This window comes from Protopterus annectens, chromosome 16.part0, assembly GCF_019279795.1.
Source record: "Protopterus annectens isolate FY-2018-M chromosome 16.part0, PAN1.0, whole genome shotgun sequence".
Taxonomy (NCBI): Eukaryota; Metazoa; Chordata; order Ceratodontiformes; family Protopteridae; genus Protopterus; species Protopterus annectens.
In genome coordinates this window covers 510,424,491-510,450,781 of record NC_056750.1, presented here as the reverse complement: position 1 = coordinate 510,450,781, position 26,291 = coordinate 510,424,491, and the positions used below count along the sequence as shown (strand labels likewise).

General features: G+C 43.2%; 1 protein-coding gene across 1 annotated transcript in view; it reads left to right on the top strand.

Moving 5' to 3' along the window:
* The first annotated feature begins 3,890 nt into the window (after positions 1-3,890).
* LOC122790614 (nuclear pore complex protein Nup98-Nup96-like) overlaps positions 3,891-26,291 on the top strand; it is a 194,321-nt gene continuing 171,920 nt past the window's right edge. Inside the window, exons 1-2 of the mRNA XM_044058140.1 lie at positions 3,891-3,897; positions 4,024-4,299. Of these exons, the coding sequence (XP_043914075.1) occupies positions 3,891-3,897; positions 4,024-4,299 (283 nt within the window). The remainder of the gene's footprint in view (positions 3,898-4,023; positions 4,300-26,291) is intronic.

The following is a 26,291-nucleotide window of genomic DNA, read 5'->3' as shown; positions in this document are numbered from 1 at the left end:
ATGCCAGAAGTCTAAACATCAAAATTAACGCACTCAAGGCACTCCTCAGTATGAAGAAAATCAATATATGTGCAGTAACAGAAACCTGGTTTAAGGCCCCAGAGAGCACCCCAGCCCTACCAGGCTGCAACTCATACTATACATTTCGGCCACAGAACCCAAACCAAAATACAAAAGGTGGGGGCGCATCCATATTCATCAAGGATACCCACACCTCCAGGTTAGTGGCACAGCACGCTGCTTAAGAGATATCCACGTGCAACTAACAGGCAAAACTGCAATTCAAATTGTAGCCTGCTACAGATCACCCACCATGTCCCAGGATCCCCATTCCGCGTTTCTGGAAACACTGGGAAACATAAAGGTGCTACCAAACACCCTAATATTGGGTGATTTCAATTACCCAAACATTAACTGGGAGAACTACTCCAGTACTTAACTCCCTTACCCAACACTTCCTAGAATTTATAAACTCAAACGCCCTGGTTCAACTGATCAACACTCCCACCAGAGGTGACAGCATATTGGACCTGGTCATCACCAACATGGGCGACCAGTGTTCCACACCGGAGGTCAACCCCTCGCTGGTTAGATCTGACCATAAACAAATCACTTTGGATATCCACATTCCGCCCCACCCCCCGGACAAGAAAAACACCGTGAAAAACTCTTCAAAAGCAAACTTCACGTTACTTAAGACTGAGGTGGAAAGTTCCAAAACCCCCATGCTAAAGGATAAACGTCCAAGCTGCAAAATCCTTTACTAATGCAGTCTACAGGCACCTACAACAATGCATGGATCCTGCCATCCCAAGAAAAACCAAGACTCACTCCTCCAAGAAAAGGAAACCAGTCTGGTGGACTCCTGCCATAAACAAGCTATACAATAGGAGGAGGAAACTAGTAAAGTAAAGAAAAGAGTAAAACCCCAAGAAGGGAAGACATCTCTGATTAGTATCAGTAAGAAACTACAATCCCTCATAAAATCATCCAAGGCGAGCTTTGAAAGAAAAATTGCCAAGGACTCCAAAGATAACCCCAAGACATTCTTTGGCTATGTCAAGAATCTAAGTGGCAATGCTCAGATCAGCTCGGAGTTGGTGCAGAATGGCATGAAATACACTGAACCGACCGATATCGCCAACATCCTGGCAGACAGGTTCAGCGCAAACGTCACCCCCCTCTCACCCCCAAAAGGGCCCGTAACCATACCAGAAGAATGTAGAGTTCCTGAAATCACAGACACTCAGGTTAAAACAGCCCTCTCCAAAGCCAAAAACACAGCATCAGTGGGGACCGGACAGTGTCCCAGGCTGGGTCCTACATGAGCTCAAAGAAGAACTAAGCCCTCACCTAAACACACTGTTCAATCTCAGTCTCTCCACAGGCTACATACCCATAGAGTGGTGCTCAGCAACGGTTATTCCGCTCCACAAAGGTGGAGCCAAAACAGACCCCGGGAACTATTGCCCTATAAGCCTGACTAGCTTGGTCTGCAAGGCTATGGAGCGCATCATCATGGAACTCATTAACAGAGACATTGGATACCTCCAAACACTTGGACCCTACCCAATTCGGCTTTAAGGGCAGATCATGCCTTCTAAACCTGGTGGACTTCTTTGAGACAGTTACCAAAGCTATAGACTAGGGAAAGGTGGTACACACAGCCTACCTAGACCTCGCAAAGGCCTTTGACACCATTCCCCATTTTGGTATTATAAACAAGCTCACCAGCCTGAACATAAACCCCTACATCACAAGATGGGTTGCCAACTGGCTCACGGACCGAACCCACATGGTGAGAGTTGCGGGAGCTAGGTCCGACTCTAAACCAGTTACAAGTGTCGTTCCCCAGGGCTCAGTCCTAGAACCCCTCCTGTTCGGCATATACTTCTCAGAAGTACAGGCAAGCACAGGAGGACTGTGGCTGACCAAGTTTTGGCTGTAATTGACTCTCTGACTAACAGACATCCTCCAAAAGAGTCTCACTGAGACAGATACGTGGTGTCAAAATCATGGCCTCAAGCTAAATGCCAAAAAGTGCATAGTCATCTCCTTTGGAAAAAACAAAGTACCCCCAAACTACCACGTAGGTGGTAGTCCCCTAAATACGGAAGACGTAATAAGGGATCTGGGGACCCAAGTAGATAGTAACCTTTGATGATCACATTGCCATAGTGGTTAGAAAATCCTTCTATGTGGCCCACCTAATCACAAAAGGGTTCGCATCCAGATCAAAAGTGATCATTGTGCCCCTCTACTCATCAGTCATCAGACCCATCATAGAGTGCAATGCTCCATTTGGGATGTACCTTACAAGACACCTGCAACAGCTGGAAAGACCACAGAAGTACCTCACCAAGAGGATCACTGGCCTCAAACAGATTGCCCTATGCAGCTCAACTGAAGAAACTCCAGTTGTACTCTGTTGCATACCGCCTACTCAGAGGTGATCTCTGCCTGACATGCAAGGCCATGTCCAACCCAGAATTGATGGAAAGGCTCCACCTAAAGAAAACCTTATCCCCTCGAGCCACACGCTCTAGGGATCTAAACCTCACCACAACAATAAATAGGACATGCTGGAGGGATAGATTCCTGTCCCAGAGACTTCCCATGCTTTGGAACAAGATTCCAATCTATATTAGGCAGAGCTCCTCGCTAACACTCTTCAAAAGAAACCTTGACGAGTGGATGGGAAACGGAGTTTACCCCGGGGATCACTTCAGTGGCTGTGCTGAACAGAGGCACAGGGAACTTGTCTATCGGGGCGGCGAAAGCCAACACATTTTGGCTAGGCTTATAAATGCCTTCGGGCAGATAGCCTCGTACCTACCTATGAAGCTGGTGCCTGAGTGATTTAAATTGTTATAAGAAATGTGGTAGCTCTTTGAAATCCTCTCCTACCACACAGTAAAAACAAGTGACTGCATCTCAAGTATTTTTCGGTAATTCATCCATCTGTCCACAGCTTCTTTTTCCCACTTTTGCACATGGGGTTGGGGTGTCACTTCAACAGTAACAGTCATCTAGAACCAAGGTTTACACCACCAGGTGGCTAGCCTTGCCATGGTATTGCTACCACACTACACAATCGAATGAACAATCACACCTATGGCCATTTTAGTGTGTCCCGTCAACCTACTGCATGTCTTTGGATTGTGGGGAGGAAACTGGACCACCCAGAGGAAACCCACATGAACACAGGGAGAACATGCAGATTCAGCACAGAAGGCACCCCAGCCGAAAATCAAACCAGGGAAACCTCTTGCTTTGAAGCAGCAGCACTAACCACTAGACCACTGTGCCAACAATGAAGTAATTAATCGCTGGATGAAATTTATGTGGCTGTAATATTGGCTTGTATACCTTTGCAAGACGCTGCAAACTGGATATGGTCTTCATGGCCACCATACTACATGAAATGCTTTCATAAAGCCACCTAGAAGAGCAGCTAAAGAGACTGTCTTTCACATTTTGAAAAGGATGAACCGTGTTTATTCTAGGTACAGATGTTATACATAGAACTTAATGATAGAGCTAGAGATTGTACATGTCTTTTACATCCTGTCTCCTCCATTCTTTGGAGGCGAGGCCTATAAGAGGCTGTTTCAGTCTGAAATCTCTCTCATCTTGATTATAACTTTTAATGTTTTGATCTTGAGCTACAAACTTTCTGATCTGGAGAGAAGTAGTAGTGTAGTGTGTGATAGGGTAAGCTCGACTACATGAGACCTGGGAGAGGTTTTAGGTACTGAGCTGACTTGAACCTGTAGTGAAGTGCTACGGGTTTTTATGAGGAGGATGGCTTGGATCATCTCTATTTTTAATAGCAAGTACTTAGCTTTTTTATGGTATTTCACCGTACAACTATATGTTTTTTCTTAATTATGCAAGGTTAGAACTGGAGCAGTGAATGGTTGCCCTTTTAAGAGTATTGTTTTCACAGATACTTTGTAATGTTCTTTTGAAAGCCTCAGTGGTCAGTTTTAGGCTACTTTTCTGTTTTATGCATCTGAACAGGCTCATTTACCATATACATTTTTAATGCACATAGGATACGTGAGAAGGCAGTAAGAGAACTCCTAAGTCGCCATTGTTTACTGTACGAAACAGACGACTCCCAGAAGAAAGAAGAATTCCTAACCCAGCAGCTTCATGTGCCAAAAGAATGGATTCATGAGGCAAAGGCCACACGTGCTAGAGCTGAAGGTGACCATCACAAAGAAGCTTTGCATCTGATGAAAGCAGGACATTGGAACCAGTGTCACAAACTTGTGATTCGCCATCTGGCTTCAGGTATGGTATGCCAGTGTGTTTATTTCTGCAGACTCATTAAAAAAAGAGAGGTGATATCTACACAGTTAAAATAGATTTGCTAGTAATGAAATTGTTAACCTGTACTTGTTTTCGTAAACTCTTTAACTCCCGTTCATTTGAGGTAATCTTTTGAAATTGTTGACTGTGTGTTTGCAGTCATTTTCTTCTCACTGTATTTGTATGTTAGTTTTATTTGCACCACTACAGCTGTGGATCGATCTTTCTTGTTGTTTGATTTTCCTTTACCTGGAGGAGAACCTTTTAGACTAGACATGCAACATTTAAAAGTACATCTCACATTAGGAGGTGATGCTCAGGTTGGCAGTATTATACTAGTAACTAGTATCAGCGTGTCATGTCATATGGCATCATATCCTCCTTTACTTTGGTTCTGCATTTTAAATATTCTCTAATGTAGCATTTTAATTTAATGGCAAATTATTCATATCCCAAGCTAATTGTGTAGACAATGATTCATTCTTGTTGTTTCAACTTCAGGGAAACTGTCCTTCTCTTGAATTAAAGTAGGTCTTCTGTACACTGGAAACTAGAAGGGTTTTTATTTGTGTGCTTATCTCAGATCCAGAGAATTCTGTCAGCAAAAAATCATCTCAATTTGTCCTAGCTACTATGATCATATAGCAAAGAGCCACTTATTTTTCCCTACAACATGCATCTTACTAAGCAAGTGTAGGGGATGCTAGTACATCCAAATAAAATTGTAAACTAGTAGTATGGAAGCTAGAAGTCTTTTCCATGCTGGGATTAATTCTTTATGTAAAAAACTAGATATCAGGAAGCGTTAACTGGAAAAAATGAACTGAAGTTTCTTTATGGAGAGTTGACAGTGGCTTTCAATCTAAGACATCCTCAGTCCACGATATCTTCCTCTGACAGCTTTGTGCATCTCTACCATTTCAGTTTGCCCCCTCCTCTTTTTAACATCTTTATTGAATAGTCAATTTTTAAAATATGGGTACAAGTACATTAATAGAAAAGAAACCAAACCATAGTAACATTTTAATGCAATATTCATATGATCCAATGTCTCTTCTGCCTATCCTCAACTGATTGATCATCAGAGCCAACATTGGCAAGTCTACAGATTTTGGGATCCAAGACTCTGGTTCCTCCCTGCCCTCATAATTCCCCATTCCTCCTACCAAATTACCTCCGATCTCGTTTGCTGCTTGAAAGCTAGAGACTCTGATCTCTTGGCTCAGTGTGAGAAAAGACTAGGCGTCAAGATAGGTGACTTTATTTTGAGTTCTTAGCATAGGTTTTCTTCTTTGAGTCTTTTGACCTTTCTTCTCCTCCCTGCTGTTAAAATATGTATTTATATATGTGTGTGTATGTGTGTATATATGCATATATATATATATATATATATATATGTATATATATATATATATATATATATATATATATATATATATATATATATATATAAAAGTAGTAGTGTAGCGCCATTATCTCCTGAAAATATTTAGGGCCCCCCCCCATCTGCATGTAGTGACTATCGGCATTTCTAGCAATTGTAAATATAATTGTGGTGCAGTGCAGGTTTTTGTTACTGTAGTCGTTTTTCTACTAGTAGTCAGGATGTCAGAGAAGGCATCCAGCTTTGCATCTCCTGTGAGCATAAGATCCTTCCTCAAGATGCCCAGTATGCTTATATTGCCTAGGAGCTGCACATCTGGAGGACTGCTCAGCCTGTTCTGCTGTCAAGAGCAGAGATTTAAATGATAGGTGATCCAGTTTCTCCTTTAAGGAGCTTCTGTCTACCACCACAGAAAAAGGTAACCCCTCTTAATGTCAAGTCATCTTCCCCTTCTACCAAGAAGGTCTCATATGAGAGCAAAGGGGTGAAATCTAAAGAGAAAGAGAAGGATATAAAATGGGAGAAAGAAAAGCGTGAATAACAATGAAACTTCTAGGAAATGTTCTCCTGATCTATCAGGACTGGCTCTGAAAATGTCCAAGCTGTCAAATCCAGCCTATGTATTTGGAGCCCGTCAGACTTAGCTCTCTTACTCCTTTTTCTAGAGACCAAGTTCTCTCTCTAGCCTGTTTGCCCCGCCCGGGCTATGATTATGTATTTTGCAGGAGACATCCTTTCAAAGTGGTTTCAAGGCCTCCTTCTGTGGCCTCCTCTTTGCGATTGGTTCAGTCCTTCAGGAGACTGTCTGAGGCTGTCATCTGCAAGATAGTGAAGTTTCTGTGGACCCAGATCTATCTGGAAGTCCACCCAGTGCTGACTGCTGTTGGAGGTTCAACATTGATTGTAACTGTCAGATTCATTGGCCTTGGATTTGAGTGGGCACTGGGGGAATGTGTGTGTTGGATCTGAAAGACACTGTCTCCTCCCATTCCAGATATGTCTCTGACCTGATTGACTCCAACTGCTTTGGACATCAACAGGTCTCAGAGTAGAGGGGTTGTAGCAAGCATGGCGGGGCAGGATAGACTCTGAAACTTTTGGATTGGGCTCTCTTTCTTGATGCATCGGCTCATGGCAGCTCGGCTCCAGTGTTGGCTTTGTGTCTGAACTAAATGGGTTCTTGGAGCTTGCTTCTGGTGGATTTCATGGAATATGTGGGGGCTGCTTCAGGGCCTGTTTTGGTGTTTGCGTTTGAGGCTTTCACCGAGTACACTCAGTCTAGGGAGCAGACCTCCTTTCCTGACTTGGTACTGTCCCTGCCTCCACAGGGTTCTTCATTCATCTGTCCTCTCTTCTGTCACATTGGGGCAGCCAGCCCCTTGAAGTCTTGAGGTAGCCCAGGTTGAGGGCTCCCTGTCTGCATCAGTGTCTTCTCCAGAGCATCTGACTGGAGAAGTATTCAAGCTTGTGTATAAAAGAAGACACATTGCCACCTGTCAGTAAGTCTTTCATTTCAGTAAATGGTTTCCCAGATCCCATCCCTTTAAGACATGTCCTTTGTTGAAATATTGGAGTTAAAATGGAAGTGGGGATGGTCCACCCCCTCTCCCCCAGGAGAAATCGTTATCCCTCCCACCAACAAACTGGTAGACCTGGTTTCAAAGTGGGCTTGGAGGATACCAGATGGGTGTTGAGCCAGCCCCTGCAAGACAGATAAGATATTGGGTTCCCCAAAAAGACTGCTTCATTTAGAGCAAGGTTCCCACAGTAGATCCCATTTTGGTAGGAGCAGCCCCCAAGAAAGATGGCTGCTGAGAGCTCTACTGCCTATCTAACGGAGAGTCCAGGGAGTTGGACGGATTTGCAAAGTGGTGTATGTTTCAGTGACCTACAGTCTGAGGGTGCTCAACTACTTGGCCCTTGTAACATACTTTCCGAAGGAGCTGACCAAGACATATTATCCTAGTTCTCCTCTAGGTCTTTATCTGCAGAAGATGGAAAAAAGTTAGTGGAAAAGCTGCTGACTTTCCTCCAGTCTGTGTCAAGCATGTCCATGGATCTTGTATATCCTGACAGAAGTCACTGTTGCAGTATTCCTGACATATGGGTCATCATTGTTGACTTCCTACTGGGTTACCAAAGCTTCAGTTTCCCCAGGTTTATATGTCTGACGCATGACCGCTGCTTGAATGCATTGGGATATATTGATGGATGTATGAGCATGGATCCTCAGACTATCTTGTCACCACCACAAATACAGGTTGTGTATCCATCAGACTGTTTGCCGTTTGGTCACTGATACCTTTGCTTTGATCATTTACGCAGGTAAGTGCCCCATTGAGGAGGCTTCCTCTTTACTTAACACTATTATGTTGAAAGTTGTTTAATGCCAGGTAAGAGGGGTAAGTGCAAGTGTGGTAGGCAGATTCCATACAATGACTTGCCTACCAAGTGCGTCTTTTACCTTGGCCTGGAACACAATCACAAATCTTGCATAGTCTGTCAGTCATTCGTTTCCAGAACCCTTCAGTTGAGGCTTTCCTCTTTCAGCACCTTTCTGGAGACTGCACATCTTAAATGTTTGGCCCAAATCCACATCCTCTGACATGTCTGCCACTGAAGAAAGCTAAAGGGCCCTAGAATGCATCTGCAGCCCAACGTTTCAGACTCCAAAGTACCCACTGAGGTTCCAAATTCTGCACTATTCCAGGTTATTTCTCAGTTGCCAGTTATTGAGACATCATCTGAGGCTGGTATAGATCCGGAGGATTTACAGACTGCTGATGCATCTGATGAATTGCTGCTCATCACTTCCAAGGGACCTCAAGGCATCCCTCAAATTTTAGTTAGGGAAGAGATCCCAGGCTCTTTAAAAGAAGTTGAACAGGGTTCCAAACCTCTGCGTCTCATCCAGTGGATGCAGTGCCTAAAAAAAGAAGAAAATGAAGACTAGGTATTTAGCCTCTTCCTCAGCAGCTAGGGGAAAGGAGTAGATTGATTCTCACAGGGGTTGTTCAAAGCTCTTGTGTCTTTGAAAGCTCTCTTTGGATCTCCACAGCCACAGGCTACTCCTCAAAAACCTGCTTTGGTTTTGTCTTCCTCTGTGGAAGAACATGACTACAGTTCTGGCCATTCACTAAGACTGTTGTTCTCGGCTACGCTGTCCAGGGCAAATCTCTTCTGATGAAGAGGAATCCCTGTCTCCAGATTCTCGTATTGAGGAAGCTTCCTTTGGGGAGACCATCCGAACATGATGAAATACTTTGAATGCAATCCACTCAAATCTCAGATATTCAGAAGCGGTATTATAGCATTTTGGAAATGTGTACTCTTGGCCCTTCTCCAGTACTTCCTTCCCTTGAGGTTTTCCAGGAAATTGTTCAGTCAACCTCTTCTGCATCTCATTCTCAACCACTAGCCTGATTACCTAAAATATTTATACAAGAATCCAGTGTCAACCCCCTCTGAAAGGCATACACAACCTCCTTGCAACTAAATTTCCCTCTTGCTTCCATTCTTCAAGACCTTTTGAATTGGGGCATCATTGAGCAAGTTCCAAAGGACTTCATGAAAAAAGATTTTACTCGGGGAGTTTTGCAGTGTCAAGGAAAGGAGGACAGTGGAGTCCCATCCGGGGCCTGTTTCTCCTAAACACTTGAGAAAGTGGCACCTTTCCGAATGCTTTCTTCACACTCTTCTGCTTTTCATCCTCATCCAAGCTTTTTTATAGTCACTGGATCTGAAAGACATCTACTTACATATGCCTAGTCTGCTTTCTTAAAGGAGATTCCTCAGAATTTCCCTCTGGCTGTTCACATTTTCAAATTACTGCTCTGCCTTTTAGCCTTTCCACAACTCCGAGTGTGTTCGCAAAGTATCTAGCACCAGTAGTGGCTTTCAGCCACACTCAGGGAATCCAGATTTCCCCCTACCAGGATGACCTGTTAATCCAGCCCAACACACACACAAATTCTCCTTCAGTATCTATGTTTACCCTCCAACTCCTGACAGGTCTGTTTTTTCACTGTAAACTACAAAAAAATCCCACATGGTTCCTACACAGGACCTGGTTTTCCTGAGCTGCAGACTGGTCACAGAAAATGCATGCCTTCCTCCCCCAGAAGAAAGTTCACAGTCTGTCCCAATTTTTTTTTCAAAACCTCTCCTGCAACCCACTGCTGAGCAAGAGACATGCTAAGAACTTTGAGATTCATGGCAGCCAACATCCATATGCTCCCCCCTGGCCAGACTTCATGTGAGGAAAAATCCCATTGGTTCCTGAAATATGTGGTCCCAGCACTATCACCCCTTGGACACCCTGATTCCTCTCCTCCCTTGTCTCAAGAAGGAGCTGCTTTGGTGGAAGGGACAGGTCAATAATGCAGTTCTAGTATTCAAACTACCTCCTCCTCTTCAAGTTCACACAGATGCCTCGCCAGATTTTTTCTTTTTTTTTTCCATCCCAGGACTTTGGATTTAGCTGTTTCCAAGCAAACCATTTCCTCCTTGATGCCTAAGGCCTTTTCCTTTTGTTGTTCCTTTCATGGCAAGTATGTCTACTTCAGTTAGAACTCATTCCATTAGGACTGTTGCTTTTTCTGGTGCTTTCTTCAAGGGTTTGGACACTAATACCATCCTTGAAGCTGCTTACTTGGTCCTTGATGCATACCTTTACTAAGCATTTTAAATTGTACATGGTTTCTAGGCCAGAGTGTGCTTTGCTAGAGATTTCATGCATGGGTTTATTGTGGGCTCTTCCCAGCCTTCCACCTCCCACTCCTTTTCTTGAGCTTTTGTATTCTTCCTAAGGTGAAGAATGTGATATAGAACATTGTACAGTTGTGTAAAATCGTACCATAACAGCAGATGATGATCTCTTCGCTGTTGCATTATTCGGTCCCTCCCTCTATCCCCCCTTTTTTGGGGGGGGGGCTAATTTGGTTGCCCTCCTGGCTGAGGGTCCCACTTTTCCATCTGCATTTTTTTCCCTTTCTAGATGCATAGCCTCCTTTTGTCGTATGGAAACTGTTCTCCACAGGGGCAATTCACTTCATCCATACGTCCTGAGCACTGAATATATGTGTGATGTACAGCTCATACAAGATCTAAAGGCTTTGGAATACTGGCTGAATGTTGGGCTATTCCTGGCAGGAGATACCTAAGGTGAAGAATATTGCAATGGTGAAGAGAAAGGACATCTACTGTTATAGTAAGATTTTGCACAACTGTACTTTCCCACTGTACTGCAATATCTCTGTGAACTGCTTTGATCAGGTTTGGCCTACTCTTCTATAAAAGCTCACCCGTCGGCTATCAATGCCTACTTCTCTCCCAGCAGTCTAGTTATGACTAGAGAGGTGGTCAAGCTTCTCCTCAGGGGAGTCCTCCTTAACCCAACAAAGAAAACCTTTGCACCCTGTGGGATCTTCATCTTGTGATTGAAAAGCTTACATTGCATCCTTTTGAACCATCATCATCTAATTTTCAAATATTTTGCACTTGGAAAACTCTCTGTCTTGGCTCTCACCTTTGCTTTGATTTTGGAGTTACAAGCTCTCATGCCCATTCCCTTTTCTTTTTTTTTATTGGAGCAAGGTGACTGTCAGTGCTAATTATCCTTTTGTGCCTGTGGTAGTGAACGAGTTGTCATTCAGTCAGGTTATTCATCTATCCACTTTTTCTCAATCCACAGAAGTTAGGGGGAAATGATCTTGTATTCTTTGGACATTCACAGGCAACTTAGATTTTATCTGGACAAAAGTAAATCCTTGAGAAAGATGGATCAGCTGTTTGTATTATTCATGAGCCCTAAGCTGGGCCAACCAGTCTGCAAACAAACTATTGCAACTTGAATTTCTATGGCTGTCTTTCTGCTACTCACACTACAATAAAACCTTGCCTTCCTGCCCTAAAGCGCATTCCACTAAGGCAGTGTCTTCCTCAGGGGCATTTCACAAGGGAGTAGACTCCAGGTCAATTTTGCCGGCTGCGACTTGGTCTTGTGAGCACACCTTTACCAAACATTACAAAATTGATGCTTTCTCCAGGCCCAGGGCAGTGTTTGCTCAGATGGTCCTTTCTCGACTGCTGGACAACCTTTCTGTTCAGTAGCCGATCACCCTTCCTTCCTCCTTCAGCTCAGGGAATCACCCATATGTCAGAAATACTACAGCAGTGATCAGCAGGACATTTACTGTTAAGTTCTTACACATCTGTACTGTCTAATGCGTTTGTTGGCACATCAAGAGAGGCAGGCAGCAGAATAACTGGGCACCGGCATTCCTAGATGCATCGCTGTGACTTTGTGGAACATTTCAGTATGTTCTTTAGTAATGCTCCTTGTGATGGGACCACTTTATTTGAGCCTAATGTTAAGGAGATATTGTCTAGAATTGAACAGGATGATAAAACCTTGTCTTCAGTTGCAGTAAGCTTTTCTACCCCTCAGTTGACCTTTTTCAGGAAACAAAAAGGGGGCAAGAAATTGTGGTTCTGCCAGTCTCAAGGTCTCACTATCAACACACTTAGCAGTAGGCCCCCAGATGTTGGGTGGAGGGGGAATAATCATAATGGACGTTTCCTCTGCGGTCGGAGAGACCAGAAAATCGAAGGCTTTAGACACCCTTTCTCTGACGGGCCTTTTCAGCTGTCCTGAAGGTTTGCTTGACTGCTGCACTTTGGAAGCAGTCCGATAGGTGGTGCCTCCTCTCTCTCTGCATTCCTTAAACTGAGCAACCACCAGCCGAGCTATATGGATCCAGAGAAACATAACCAGAGGCTGTCTGATACCTGGTTAAAAAAAAAGGCTTCCCATTATCCCACTCACGCTAAGGAAGGCTGCAGCACAAGAAATAAAGCTGCTAGACAGATCAGCAAGGGTCTGAGTCTGTTCAAGGTTCTTTTGGCCTTTGTCTCCTAAAACAGCGTGTAATATAGACAAAGTTGCAGATAGTGACTGTCAGTCCATCCTACCGGAATTGAATGTGCTCTATAGACCTTCAGGATATGTACATTCACATCAAAATAGCCATTCCTGGAGATTCTTCCACTTTCGGTTAGGAGTGAGTCATTTCCAGTTCAGACCCCTGCTCTTTGTTCTCAACCCAGACCCTCAGGTGTTGACTTAAGTGCATGACAATCAACTCAGACTACAGGAAATTCAGTGTTTTACCATATCTGGGTGAATGGCTTGTAAACTGCTTTGACCAGGAATTGTCATCTTCAAGCCAGGGGCTCCTTACTCCAGTTCTACTCCCATCTGGTGATAACCATCAACATGATGAAATCAAAATCACAGCCGGTACAAGACGATGTTATTTGGAGCCCAACTGGATCCAACCTTGCCGATAACCAGGCTGCCATAATTATTGACAGGACTCTCCCATCAGACCCCCCCCCCCCCCCGGGAAGGTGCATATTACATCTTCAAGGGTTGATGGCAGCCTCCATCACCTTAGTCCCTCTAGCCAGATTTTGCACAAGAGTTTTCCAGTGGACCCTAGCAGTCCAGTGGTTGATACAGTCTCAACTGATGAGCTTTCCTGTGTGCCTCACCCACATTTGCAGAAGTCATGTTCAGTGGGGGATGGATGCCCTTCCCAGTTTCACAGCGTCACCCTTATATTCTACTGTCTCCCCAAGCTACAGTGACCACAGACCATTTTAAATTGCAACAGCTGGGGGTGCATGGCATTTCATGCATAGATCCTGTCCAACGCACTTGGTCCTCCACAGAGGAGTGTCTTCACATCAGTGTCCTGGAGATGAGAGTAGTCATCCTAGCATTACAGGCTTGCCAGGATTCCCTCCCAGGAGTGTGATTTCCATCCAGACTGCCAGTATGTCAGTGATTTGGTACATCAGTAAGCAAGAAGGGACCACAACTTTAGTCTGTATGCCAGGTATTCATTTCTACAGGCAGGAGTTTTCCCATGTATTTGTATAGGCCCTTTTATTTTAATGCAGGCAGACAAGATCTGAGATAATTAAGTAGATGAGGGGGATTATGGGTAAGGGGAGGAGTTTGAGCCTTGGATCCAAAAGTTTATAGAGTGGCCAAAGTTGGTTCAGAAGACCCACCAGTTGAGAAGGGCAGAAGACCACACAGGTCTATCATTATATTAAGTACATATCTTTAGTTTTTCTTTAAAATTTTTTCATTCATTCTAGCATTACTTAAATAGCTAATTTCTTGCCCTCTGTTAAATCTTACTCCTCCTGAACATTATTTTGCATGGATTATTCCCACAGATTTCATTTATTTGTGTAATTTGCTCCTTTTCTTTTGTAAAACTCCCACCATCTGTTTCTATTTTTCTTTTCTCTGTACATATGTGCAATATTCCATACTTAAGTTAGTTTAGATTTTGATTTCCATTTTCTAGATTTTTTTTTTTTTTTGGCCAGCCAGTAGCATTAAACTTGGTGCAGCCTAACTATGTCTAGGAAATTCAGTATGTACAGCCCAACTCAAAGAATCATTTCCTTAGTTAAAATCCTTTACTCACACAACATTTTTGATAGTATTCTGTTTGGAGTTTTTAAAATTTCTTGGCTTGGGATATACTTAAAAAGCATGTTCCTAATTAACTCTCTCTTCCATCACACTTTCAACAATTGCTGTCTACCTGAGGAATTTTTTTCTGAAGTCTGCTTGGGGTATAAAACTACTCATGCAAAACACTTTCATGCAAAAATCCTAAACCTTGTGGATTTTGCAAATTTGACAGCCATACAAATGTCTGCCCACTGTTCCTTTATAAATTGCTTTTCTAATCTCTCTTCCCAGACCTTTCTAAAATTTATTTTACATTTGTTAACCAGGATGGTCCGACTGGACGACGTCCATTTACAGCAGAGGCCCGGGGAGAAAAGCTCCACTTAATTAAGACAAACAAATAATGACATTATACCTAATGTAAAACATTGTTTATACTAGTAGTATTTTGTGAAAAAAGAAACAGTAAAATAATTCTTATCAGCAATATTTACATATGTACATTGTTTGTTGTAAAAAAAAATATGGACAGAGATCACAACAAAGTTACTGTTTGTCAAGGGATACCATTTGTAACGATCATGCTTGCTGAGGGCCTGAAGTAGGAGAGAAAAGAGGATGGAGGTAACAGATTTTTAGGATTATGTAACACATGGACAGAGCCAAGAGCTTATAAGATGAGCCTTGAGAGTTTTTGAATTGTGTGGTATTTGATGCAGAAGTCACAGAGGGAGGGAGATTATTCCAACTTTTTGCTATACTGTGTGAAAATAGAGCTTTACCTGCTGTGTTGGCTGAGAAGATAGAGAAGAGTGATTTGTTGGCAGAGCGGAGTGAATGATTTGGTGTATAATTGTCTTAGAGCTGGAGTTTTGTCAGGATGGAGCGCCTTCTGTGTGGACTCTGCATGTCCTCCCCGCGGTCAAGTGACGTTAAAGACATGCAGGTAGGTGCGAGTGTAAATGGGCATGCCTTTGTTGAAGGTTGGGCATCGGGCTGGCAACTCGGCACTGTAAAATCCACTGCCAGTCATGAGCGGACCGGAGTTCTGCTCTGGCGGTCCCTAACCGGGAAAAGCTGAAAGACTTGTATGCTATGACAAGTTGGTGATAGGTTAATAGATGTGGGAGTTCAAGCCACTGAAGTTGCCCAAGAGGTATGCAATGATGGGTTCTAAAGGGGGAATTTTTAGCAAACGTGATTATTTTGTTATAACGACTCAAGTTTGTCTAGGTCAGATTCTCTAACATAAGTCAGAATTGGTGCTGCATACATTAGTGTGGAAAGAGGCTGGGTTTGAGCTAGGGTGACCTGAGCCTGATCTGATGGAAAGTTTTTGTCTGTACAGGGAACCCATTTTTTTGTGTACCTTTTTTATAGTTTGAGAGATATGGATGTCAAAGTGGAGGTTATCTATTTCGACGCCAAGGAGCTTGGTGTGGGGAGAGGGTGAAATGACAGTTCCATTATTGGAGGAGATAGAGAAGGAGAGTGGAGAGGTTTTTGATTTGTTTGGGGTAAAAAGAAGTAATTTAGTTTTGTTGGGATTTAAGATAAGTTGAGTATTTGTGATCCACCTTTCTACTGAGGAAAATATTCTTGGGCAAGGTGCTGTAGGGTGGTAAGAGATGGGACTGAGCAGATTAGGGTGGAATCATCAGTATACTGTATGAGTGAGGCCTGCAGGGTAGAGGTATGCAGATTATTGGTGAAGATAGAAAAGAGCAGTGGACCTAATATGGAACCTTGAGGTACACCAGTGGTGGTTGGGAGTAAAGGTCCTTTCCACTGAACAGCTTGTCGGTCTGCTAGTTTTTAAACCAAGCAATAGTGTCAGGGGCAAAGGCTAAAGAGGTTAGAGTATCTATTAGTATGGAGTGAGATACCATGTCAAATGCTTTAGAGAGGTCCAGGAATATAGCAGATACAAATATGTTATTTCTCTGCTGGTTAGCCAGGTTTGTGAAAGAGAGAAGGGCGGTGGTTGTACTGTGGTGAGGACGGAAGCCATGTTGTGTAGATGAGAGGAGATATTTTGAATTTAGGAAATGCGTGACCTGAGTGTGTATGCATTTCTCAAGTATCTTTGATAAAGGAGACAGAATGGCAATGGGGTGGTAGTTTGAGAAATCATAGAAATTTCCACCCTTATGAAGGGGGATAATGTAGGAGATTTTACACAGTTGAGGGATATAGGGTTCCTGTATGGAGCAGTTGATAAGGATCGAGACTGGGTAGGATATGGAGTCGGCCGCCATTTTTAGGAAATTTACTGGTATAGCATCTGCTGCAAGAGTAGTGGGTTTAGGTTTTAAGAGATATTTTTTTTTACTGTAGAGGTTGGGACAGGTGAGAATGTAGAGAGATGTGTTAGGAGCTGTTGGCATGGGTGAGTAGCTATTTTTGGATAGTCGAGTAGATAGTGATTTAATGGATTCAGTAAAGTGATGATTGAATTGGAGGCTATATCACTGTCTGTTTTTGTGGAAGTTAAGGTGGGAGCTGGTGTGGTGGTTTTACCAGGTTTTAGTAGGGAGTTAATTGCATGCCAGAACTTTTGAGGGCTGTTGGAGTGTTTGTTTTGGATACTTAGTAGTTCTGTTTATCGAGCCTTGTTTGTTTTTTGACCCAATCCCTAACGTGTTAACAGTTTTGTTTAGCTAGACTAGTGTTGTCTTTCTTCCAGGTTTTCCATGCTTTATCTCTACATTTTATTAGGGCTCTAGTGGACTTACTAAGCCATGGAGTATAGTGTAGTTTAGCTGTAATTGTTCTTATGGGGGCTACTAAATCAAGGATGTTAGTAAGAGTGCTATTAAAATAGTCCACTGCTTGGTCTAAGTCAAGGGTGCGTAATGGTTCTCAGTTACATTTTTTTAACGTGGTGTTGAGATCTAGAAGGTTAACATTGCAATCATTTCTGACTTGTCTATAGAATCTAAAATCTTCTAATTGACTCTCATAATTATCTTGCAATATTTTGTATGCCAAACTAATTATTCCTTTTTAATGGCAGCTTCTGAACTAGACTAAACTTAAAGCTTCAGCCAAAGCTGGTCTTTCTCTTAGCGCTCCCCTGTTCCCTTCTTTTTGCCTGTACTGTATCAGTCCCTGGTAGGTAGGCAGGTAGTCTCTAACTCACAGTCCAAACTTCCGATATGAAGTTGTTCAATCTCGCCGTTCATTCTTTACTGATGGGGTCGGAGCCAATCCCTCGGCTCCGGTATGGCCGTTTGCAAAGCTCAAGGTTTACCAGTAGCTCGAGACCAAGCCCCTTATCCCATGATGCACTGCTGGAATTACCTCCGATCTAGTTTGCCACGGCACGGATCTCAGTGGTTCCAGTTCGCTCGAGCCAATTTTCAACAAAAAGTGTTTTTCGCAAGTTATTCAATAATTTTTTTCTTCATTAGATTAGTCTGAGTAGTTTCTGTAGTTTTCTATAAGATCCCTTAACCTTCATATGCCTTTTGAATAGCTTAGTTGTAGTGGCCTCGTGTTGGCCTGGTTGTTTCCTTAATTATATAGATTTATAGATATACATATTTAGCATTGTTAACCCTTCTTTCTTTGGGCCCATTGTTTAGTGTGTGTGTGTGTGTGTGTGTGTGTGTGTGTGTGTGTGATCTATTGTTCTAGTTTATCACCTGTTTTCTAAGCTTGTTAACTTGAGCCTAGGCGTGGTATTTTGTGATATATAACTGACTGTGACTTAGGCTTGTGTGGCTTTGTAGTGTTAAGCCTAAAGGAATTTCTTGTATTATGTCTGAGGATAAGGACAAACACCCAAAGTCTGGGTTCAAGAAATGTCCAGACTGCCGGCAAAAGATGTCCGTCGCTGATGGGCACATTCATTGCATATATTGTTTAGGTGTTGTGCATTTGCAGGAGTCCTGCAATGTTTGCCACTCCTTTTCCTCAAGGGTATTATTGGAGAGGAAAAGGAAGCTTGTTGATAGAGGCCTGCTGAAGCATCCTTTTTCTGAAGCTTTGAGTGACCAGGATGGGGGCCAGCAAGTCCTCCAAGTCTTTGAAATCTACAGGAGACTCCAAGGTTTCAAGAGAATCAAAAAAATCTAAAAAAAAATGGAGTATTCTGGGACATCAGCTCCACAGCCCTCAGAGCCGCCAAGTGTCTTTTCGTTTCGGAGCCGGCCCACAGTTTTGGAGCCGGTGTCTGAGAGACCTGCATCTCCACTCCTTCAATCGGCACTGTCGGTGCACTCCTCTTGGTCTTCTTTCAGCCTCTCAGATTTGGATATGGACCGATTGGTGCAGAAGCTCTTACGAGCACCAGGCCTTGCTAAATTGTCTGCTCCGGCCCTGGCATTGGAACCGAAGACCGCCACCCCGGATTTGACTGCTCTAACTCTGAGCCGTACCGGACCTTTGGAGCCGGAGGGGGCCAACCTGCTGATTGTGGAGCCTTTGGAGCCAAGACCTGCTCCGTTGTCGTCTGTTCCATCTACTTTGGCGTCCTTGGCATCAACCGGGGACTCTAGGACCCGACACTCTCCTGTCGTGTCTGAGGAGGATAGTCGCACCGACTTGTCGGTGCCGACTCTTCCTCTCGGGGCCTTGTCTCAGATGAGCTTGGCTTCTACCTCCGACTTGGAGCCCACTGCCTCTGTGCGAGAGGGGCTGGCAGTTCCTTCGGGTTCGTCGACTCATCGGAGCCGTGATGCCTTCGAAGCCATGACAAGAGCCTTGTCCCCAAAGACATTCTCGACACCAGGTCTGGTCTCTTTTTCCCCCAAAGCACCTGTGTCCGCTTCTGCCTCCATCGTCCAGGCCAAGCGTAGAGACCCTGAGCCTCACAGGGTGCTCCTTGCTCTTCCGAGACCTCCCCAGATGTTCCCACTGAGGACGTCCCCAGGAAGAGATTGTGAAAGAGGAGACACTTGGACTCCCCACAGGAGTATTTCACATCTGATGCTGACTTGGATGAGTCAGAAGGGTCCCCACAATCCCCCTCTGAGGATATCTCCTTTGCTGAGATACTAGAGATCCGTAGGCAGAGGGGTGATTGGCAGTCCAAAAGCCCTACTGAGGATGAGTCAGTTCTCCTGAAGGCTTTCGGGTCTCAACCTTCCACCTCTTGGGTGTTTCCACCCTTCGATGAGCTCATGCAGCTGGTCTCTCAGAGGGCGTAGGAGTCACCGGAGTCTTTGGTACCTGTCCATCGGAGGCCTGATAAATTCATTTCTGCCCCCGTAGATAAATCCTTTTTGCCCAAAGGAGTCCCTGTTGATGCCATGGTGGTGACGGCCACCAAAAAGGAAATATCTGAGACTTCCTCGTCGATCCATCCTCCTAACAGAGAGTCCAGAAAGGAGGCCCGACTGTTCTTCTCTGGAGGCAGTTGGGGGTCGTTTATCTTTGTACCCAGACACCTGGCAAGATATAACAAATGACAGCTGGGTACAAAGTATTATTTCCATAAGATATTTCATACCATTCTCCACTCCACCCACACCCGCAAGGAGAATACCAGAAGTTCCACCCAGTTACAGGGAACAAGCAACTGTAGAGGTCCACAAGTTGCTAGAAAAAGTCATCCAGCTAGTCCCAGCAGTCCAAACAGGATCCGGAACTTACTTAAGATTCTTTTTGGTTCTAAAGAAAACAGGGGACTGGAGACCTATTTTGGACCTCAGCAGACTCAACCAATTTATGAAGAAAGAGAAGTTCCAGATGGTCACTCTACAGTCTATACCTCCCTTTTTAGGGAGAGACAATTGGATGTGCTCGATAGATCTCAAGGATGCGTACTACCACATAAAAATGGCCAGGCCATCCAGACATCATCTGCGTTTCCTGCTGGGAGCCAATCATTATCAGTTTCGAGCCCTGCCCTTTGGTCTCACTTCAGCCCCCAGAGTGTTCACCAAATGCATGGAAGTGGCCACAGCTCACCTGAGGCGTCTAGGATTCCAGGTGTTTCCTAACCTAGATGATTGGCTCCTTACCTCTACCACCAAGCATCAGCTGATTCAGGCAAGGGAATACATTGACACTCTGCAATCACTTAGGCATTACAGTCAACTCAGAAAAGTCTGCCTTGTCGCCATTGCAGCATATCGTCTTTATAGGGGCAGAGTTAGATACTTCAACCACCACTCTGACTACCAGTTGAGTGTGTCTCTCTTCCTCGCCAGCATGTCAGCTCATTGGTGTCGAAGGACAGAGCACCAGCCGCAGAAGTTTTAAAAGTATTGGGTTTGATGGCGACCACGATCTTGGCCATACCATTAGCAAGGGTGCATATGCGGATTCTTCAGTGGCTGCTTTTTGCTCAATGGTCTTATCAGGAACTTCCAATGAATCACATGATTTTAATTACAAACTCTTGCAGGAGAGCTCTCCAGTGGTGGTTGACATTTCTTCATGTAACCATAGGAAGCCCCTTTGTACTACCCCCTCCAGTGGCCACTGTGACCACGGATGCTTCCCTGATAGGGGGGGGCTTTTTCAGGGAAAGACTGCCCAAGGCACATGGACGGATCAAGAGTCACATCTGCATATCAATGTTCTGGAGGTGAGAGCCATACTTCTGGAGTTGCAGTACTTCCAGGAGACTCTTCCTCTAGGGACGATTGCAATTCAGACTGACAGTATGTCAGTGGTCTGGTACTTGAACAAGCAAGGCGGGACCGAGGCTTACTCCCTTTGCCGAGAAACCTTCAGAGTTTGGCAGTGGGCGGTCTCCTCCCAGCGTTTTCTGTTGGCAATGCACATCCCGGGGAGATCTGATGTAATAGCGGACAAACTGAGCACGCAATCTTGTTGCTGCACGAGTGGTTCCTCAAACAAGAGATTGCGGACAGGATTTTCCACAAATGGGGCCAGCCTTGCTGCGATCTTTTTGCCAGTCACATCAACACAAAATGCAGAAGCTACTTTGCCCTGATTCCCACTACTTTGCCCTGATTCCCCCTCTGGGAGAACCCACGAGAGACGCACTCATACACGATTGGCCCTCTGGTCTCCTCTTTGCATTTCCTCCAGTCCCGCTAATACCCAGACTTCTATGGAAAGCAAAGTCGCTGGGAAGGACTATCATTCTTATAGCCCCTCATTGGCCTCGGCAGATTTGGTTCCCATTTCTTCATCATCATCTCTTGGAGGATCCATGAATTCTGGACCCAGTTCTGGACCTTCTGACACATCCATCAGGGGACCTCCATCCTTCCTTGCAGCCACTGAAGTGAACAGCTTGGCTGCTCCAGTTCCCCTCATAGCCAGGCTTCATAACCTTTCTAATGAGACGAGGCAGATCCTCTTGTTTTCCCATAAGCTGTCCACCAGAAGATTATATGTTGGTAAGTGGAAGAGATTTTCCATATGGGCCTCTAAGCAGAACATTAATCCTTATCAAGCCCCCTTGACTTCCATATTAGAATTCTTGACTATGATCTTTAATAAAGGAGCTGCAGCCGCTACAGTTCGGGTCCAGTTGGCTGCTATATCTAACTTTCATCTTGGAGATGAAGGGCTAAACATTATGGCCCATAAGTTGTCCAAGGCCTTTCTCAAAGGAACCTTTCACATGAAGCCTCCAGTGAAAATTCCTTATTCTCCCTGGAATCTAAACTTTATGCTATCTCGTATAATTTTTCCCCCGTTTGAACCAGCATCATCTTGTGATCTCAAATTTTTATCATGGAAAACCATATTTCTGGTGGCTTTTACTTCTGCCCGCAGAGTGTCAGAACTTTAAACCTTCTCTATCAGCCCTCCTTATTTGGTTTTTCATGCTGATAGAGTATCTCTTAGGACAAGCCCCTCCTTTTTGGCCAAAGTTTGTTCAGAATCTATTATCAACCAAGTCATTGAGTTGCCAGTCTTTTTCCCTAACCATTCCAATAAACTTGAGTATATGCTGCACAAACTTGACATTCACAGACATCAGATATTATTTGGACAGAACAAAAGATGTTAGAAAATCAGACCAGCTCTTTGTGTCTTTCTCTGAAGCCAGAAAAGGTAGATCAGTGGCTAAAACACTTTCAAAATGGCTTTCTGATTGTATCACCTTTGTTTATTCAGCTGCTACTATGCCCTTACTACACAAGATTAAAGCTCATTCTACCAGAGCAGTTTCTACATCTTCTGCATTCCAAGCCAAATTGCCCCTTGATAACATCTAAACATCATACTTTTATCACTCATTACAAAGTTGATAAGGCCTCCAGGGACAGGGCTTCCTTTGCATCTACGGTCCTGAAGAGTGTACTCCCGTGAGCCACCTGAGATTGAGGGTGCTAGGGACGCTACCCATCAGTAAAGATTGAACGGCAATATTGAACAACTTCACATTAAGAAGTTATGTACTCACCATAATGTTCCATGTGAGTTCCATCTCGCCTTCATTCTTGCTTCCCTCCATCCTCCACCTGGCTGATAGTTGACTGGTCTCATCCTGGCTACTCAGTTCTTCTTCCTCTCTGTAGGAGGGTAGTTCTCTTACATGGATATAGTACATGCAGCAAACAAGATCTGAGGTAATTCCTGCAGTGCATCATGGGATAAGGGGCTTGGTCTCGAGCTACTGGTAAACCTTGAGCTTTGCAAACAGCCGTATCGGAGCCGAGGCATCGGCTCAGACCCCACCAGTAAAGAATGAAGGCAAGATGGAACAACTCACATGGAACGTTATGATGAGTATATAACTTCTTATTTGGCCTCATCCCAGACTATTACCTTCCCTTCTGTAGTCATTTGCTTCCAGTACCTTGGTTCCGTTGCTAATTTTCTTCAGTAAATTCCAGTGCCGCCTTGTGTATTTTCTGTACCCCTATTTGCAGTCACCCCATAATGGTATAGTCCCCTTTAAATATTTCCATGTCTGCTTTATTCTTGGAGTGCTGTCTTATATATATATATATATATATATATATATATATATATATATATATATATATATATATGTAGACGGATATCTATACATATATATGGTGCAAATGCTTGATCTTTTGTGTCTGGGATGTCGACGAAAACTAGTATAATCATTTATATATATATATATATATATATATATATATATATATATATATATATATATATACATACACACACACACACACACATACATATATATATATATATATATATATATATATATATATATATATATATATATATATATATATATATATATACTCAAGCACATGAATGTATATAAAATATTCTCTATGGTTGTATTCAAAATCCTACACATACAGACTGTATTGGTTGTCAAAGTGAAATTCATTAAGACCAAAGTGGTACTGTGGTTGGAGAGATGCTTGCTTGGTTAGCTAGAGTATTATTGTTTAGGTGACCTATGCCATTAGATGTTTATGTATGTATTTTTCTATAATTGGATATGGAAGAAATGGCGATGGGCCAGTAATTTTGTGAGTTCTGTGGATGGGCCTCCATAGCTCTTTTTCCATAAGCCTGGTGTATAGCTTTTCAGAAATTAAGCAGTTCATCAGTATAGATATGGGATAGGTGATTGCATCAGCTAGTATTTTAAGATAGTCTGTAGGAAGGTGGTAGGGAGCTAAGGTTATAGGTGTTTATTTGCTTAGACAATTCTTGATTGATTTGGGGGATTGGGTTGATGCAGAAAGTGGGTGATTAGGTGTATAATTAAGGTGAGCTGTCTAGAGAACTTTGTGGTAAGTTATAGGTTGATTTGTTTTGTGGGTCTTTTCTCAAGCACTGTTTTAATGAAGTGTTTGAATTGGGTTGCTGTAGTTTCATTAGATGTGGAAACTGTTGGTGATTTGGGTGATTTTGCTTGGGTTTAACAGTTTTATTGTTGACCATAGTAGTTTAGGATTTTGTTTGTATGTGCCATGTGAAGTGACTCGAGTAGTAATTTTTTTGTCTTTTTTGGTGACACTCTTATGTTTCTCAGGTATTTACATTGCTGGAGGTTTTGTGTGTTTATTTTCTATCTATTTAGCCCATGATTTATCTCAGTTTTTTTTTCATTATAAGATTGGTGTTTTTGTTTAGCCATCAGTCTGAGTTAGTTTTTACTCTTTTGCTTCTGATTGGAGCATGTTCATTTGGAATATTTAGGAATGTAGTATTAAAGTGGAGAAGGGCTTCGTCCAGTGGTAGGTTTTATAGTATGTTTTAGTTGCGAGATTGGAGGGTATTAGAGAAGGTTTGCCATCAATACTGGAGAGGTTTTTAGCGTATCTGCATTAATGGTTAAGTGGGTTATGTTTAGATTGCCTGATGGTAAATACGGGAAGATCATTGCTTAATGCGTCTGGTAGTGTTCTTGTCAGGCTATAGACTTGAGCATAGTTGTGAGTATCCAGTCTGATGTTGATTCTGTAGTTGTTGATTTATTGTATCTAGCTGAGCGATTAATGAACTGTGGGGACCTATATAGTGGTAATACATATTTGGGGGGAGGGGTTACTTGATAGTATGAGCCATTGTTTGTCTGCCATAATAATGGTCTGTTGTAGTTGTCTTCTACAATGGCTGTATATTTGCCAGATGGGATATAGAGTCCAAGTATAATTATGGACTTGGGATTAATTTTTGCTGAAAGTTGGCAGGTTTGTGTAGAGTTTTGAGAAGGTAAGGCTGTTTTTTGTATATTACCGCTGCTGCTACTCCTTTTTTGTTTTTGTTGGTTTTTATCTAGTCAATGGGTGTTATAGCTGGGTAGTACAATTTGTGTGCGTTTTATTGCTGGTTTTAACCAGGTGTCTGACCTAGTTTGTTTGGAGACAGAGATATCCATGCATGTGTTTCAGGAAGTTTGTTGCATATGGTTTTATATTTAAGTGCTAGAGACTTTGTTAGGAGTTGCTGCATGGCCTGGGAGTAGGGGAGAAAGGAGCTAGTGGGTTGATTGATTGGCAGTGTTCTGAGACATGGATTAGGGTGGTTATCACCAGATAATTATAGTCTAAAATAGGTTTGGGTAATGGAGTGTTAGCCATTTTGTTCTTTTGTTTTTGGTTGAATTTTCTGAATATGCGAGTTTGTTTGAAGAGAGGTATGTGCAAATGGGTATAGAGAGAGGGAGTAATGTGTGTGTCGTGGTTGAGTGTGTTTTGTGTATTGTTTAACATGGTGGCAAATATGGGATATGATTTTTTTTCCGTCTGTTTCTTGACATAGGATCTCTGATCCAACCTTGGATCCAGTGCTCAGACTCCTCCCCTCTACCCATAATCCCCATGTAGCGACCAAGCTACCTCAGATCTCATTTTCCATTATAAGGGCTTTGATGGATCTTGGTTCTCAGGAATGCTAGGAAGATAAGTACTTTCTTTTCGGGGCTAACTTTATTCATTTTTTGTATTCCTCTCCCTTCTGTTCTGCTTGTTGCTGCCTACCCTTATTTTGATACTTTCTCCTCTCTCTCAAGAGAAACTTTTGTTAGTATCGTTAACCTGCTTCTGTCTTGTCAGTGAGGATGGCAGACAAGCCTTCCGGATTAAAAAAATGCATAGCTTGTTCTCATAAGCTACCTAACTTGGATGCACAGAATAAGAGTGCGTACTGTTTAGGCCCTTTGCACCTGGACATCATCTTCGTCTGTGATACCTTTGGTCAACAGACCACTAATGAAAAACTGAACAAACTCATTCTAAAGGGGCACCTTCAGCCTTTCACAGGAGAAAAAAAAATTCTGGATCTGGAAAGTCTGTTGCTGCTGCTTGCCCTTCTCCACCTTCAAAACAGGGGTCCAATAAACCCAAACAGAAGCAAAGGGAGTTTGACAAAGAGGTCAGAAGCAGCTTCAGAAGATATCTCTAGTTCTGATACCTTTGTCAGTTCTGGTGCTTAAGATTTCTAGACCTTTGGAGCAAGCACACTCATTTTCGGATCTGTTGGGTATTTAATTCCATACTCCTAGATTTTCCCCAGATTCCATCTCCCCTAGGCTCCAGTCTCCAATTTTATAGGACAGACCTCATCCCCTCCAGACCACGTTCTTCCACCACTTCTCTTAGGTCAGCTAGGCCTTCTTGGAGTCTCTCACCTAAGCTGACATGGACAGGATTATTAATATATTTAGCATTATGCAAAAATTGCCCCAGTTTTTATATAGGAAAAACTGTGCATACT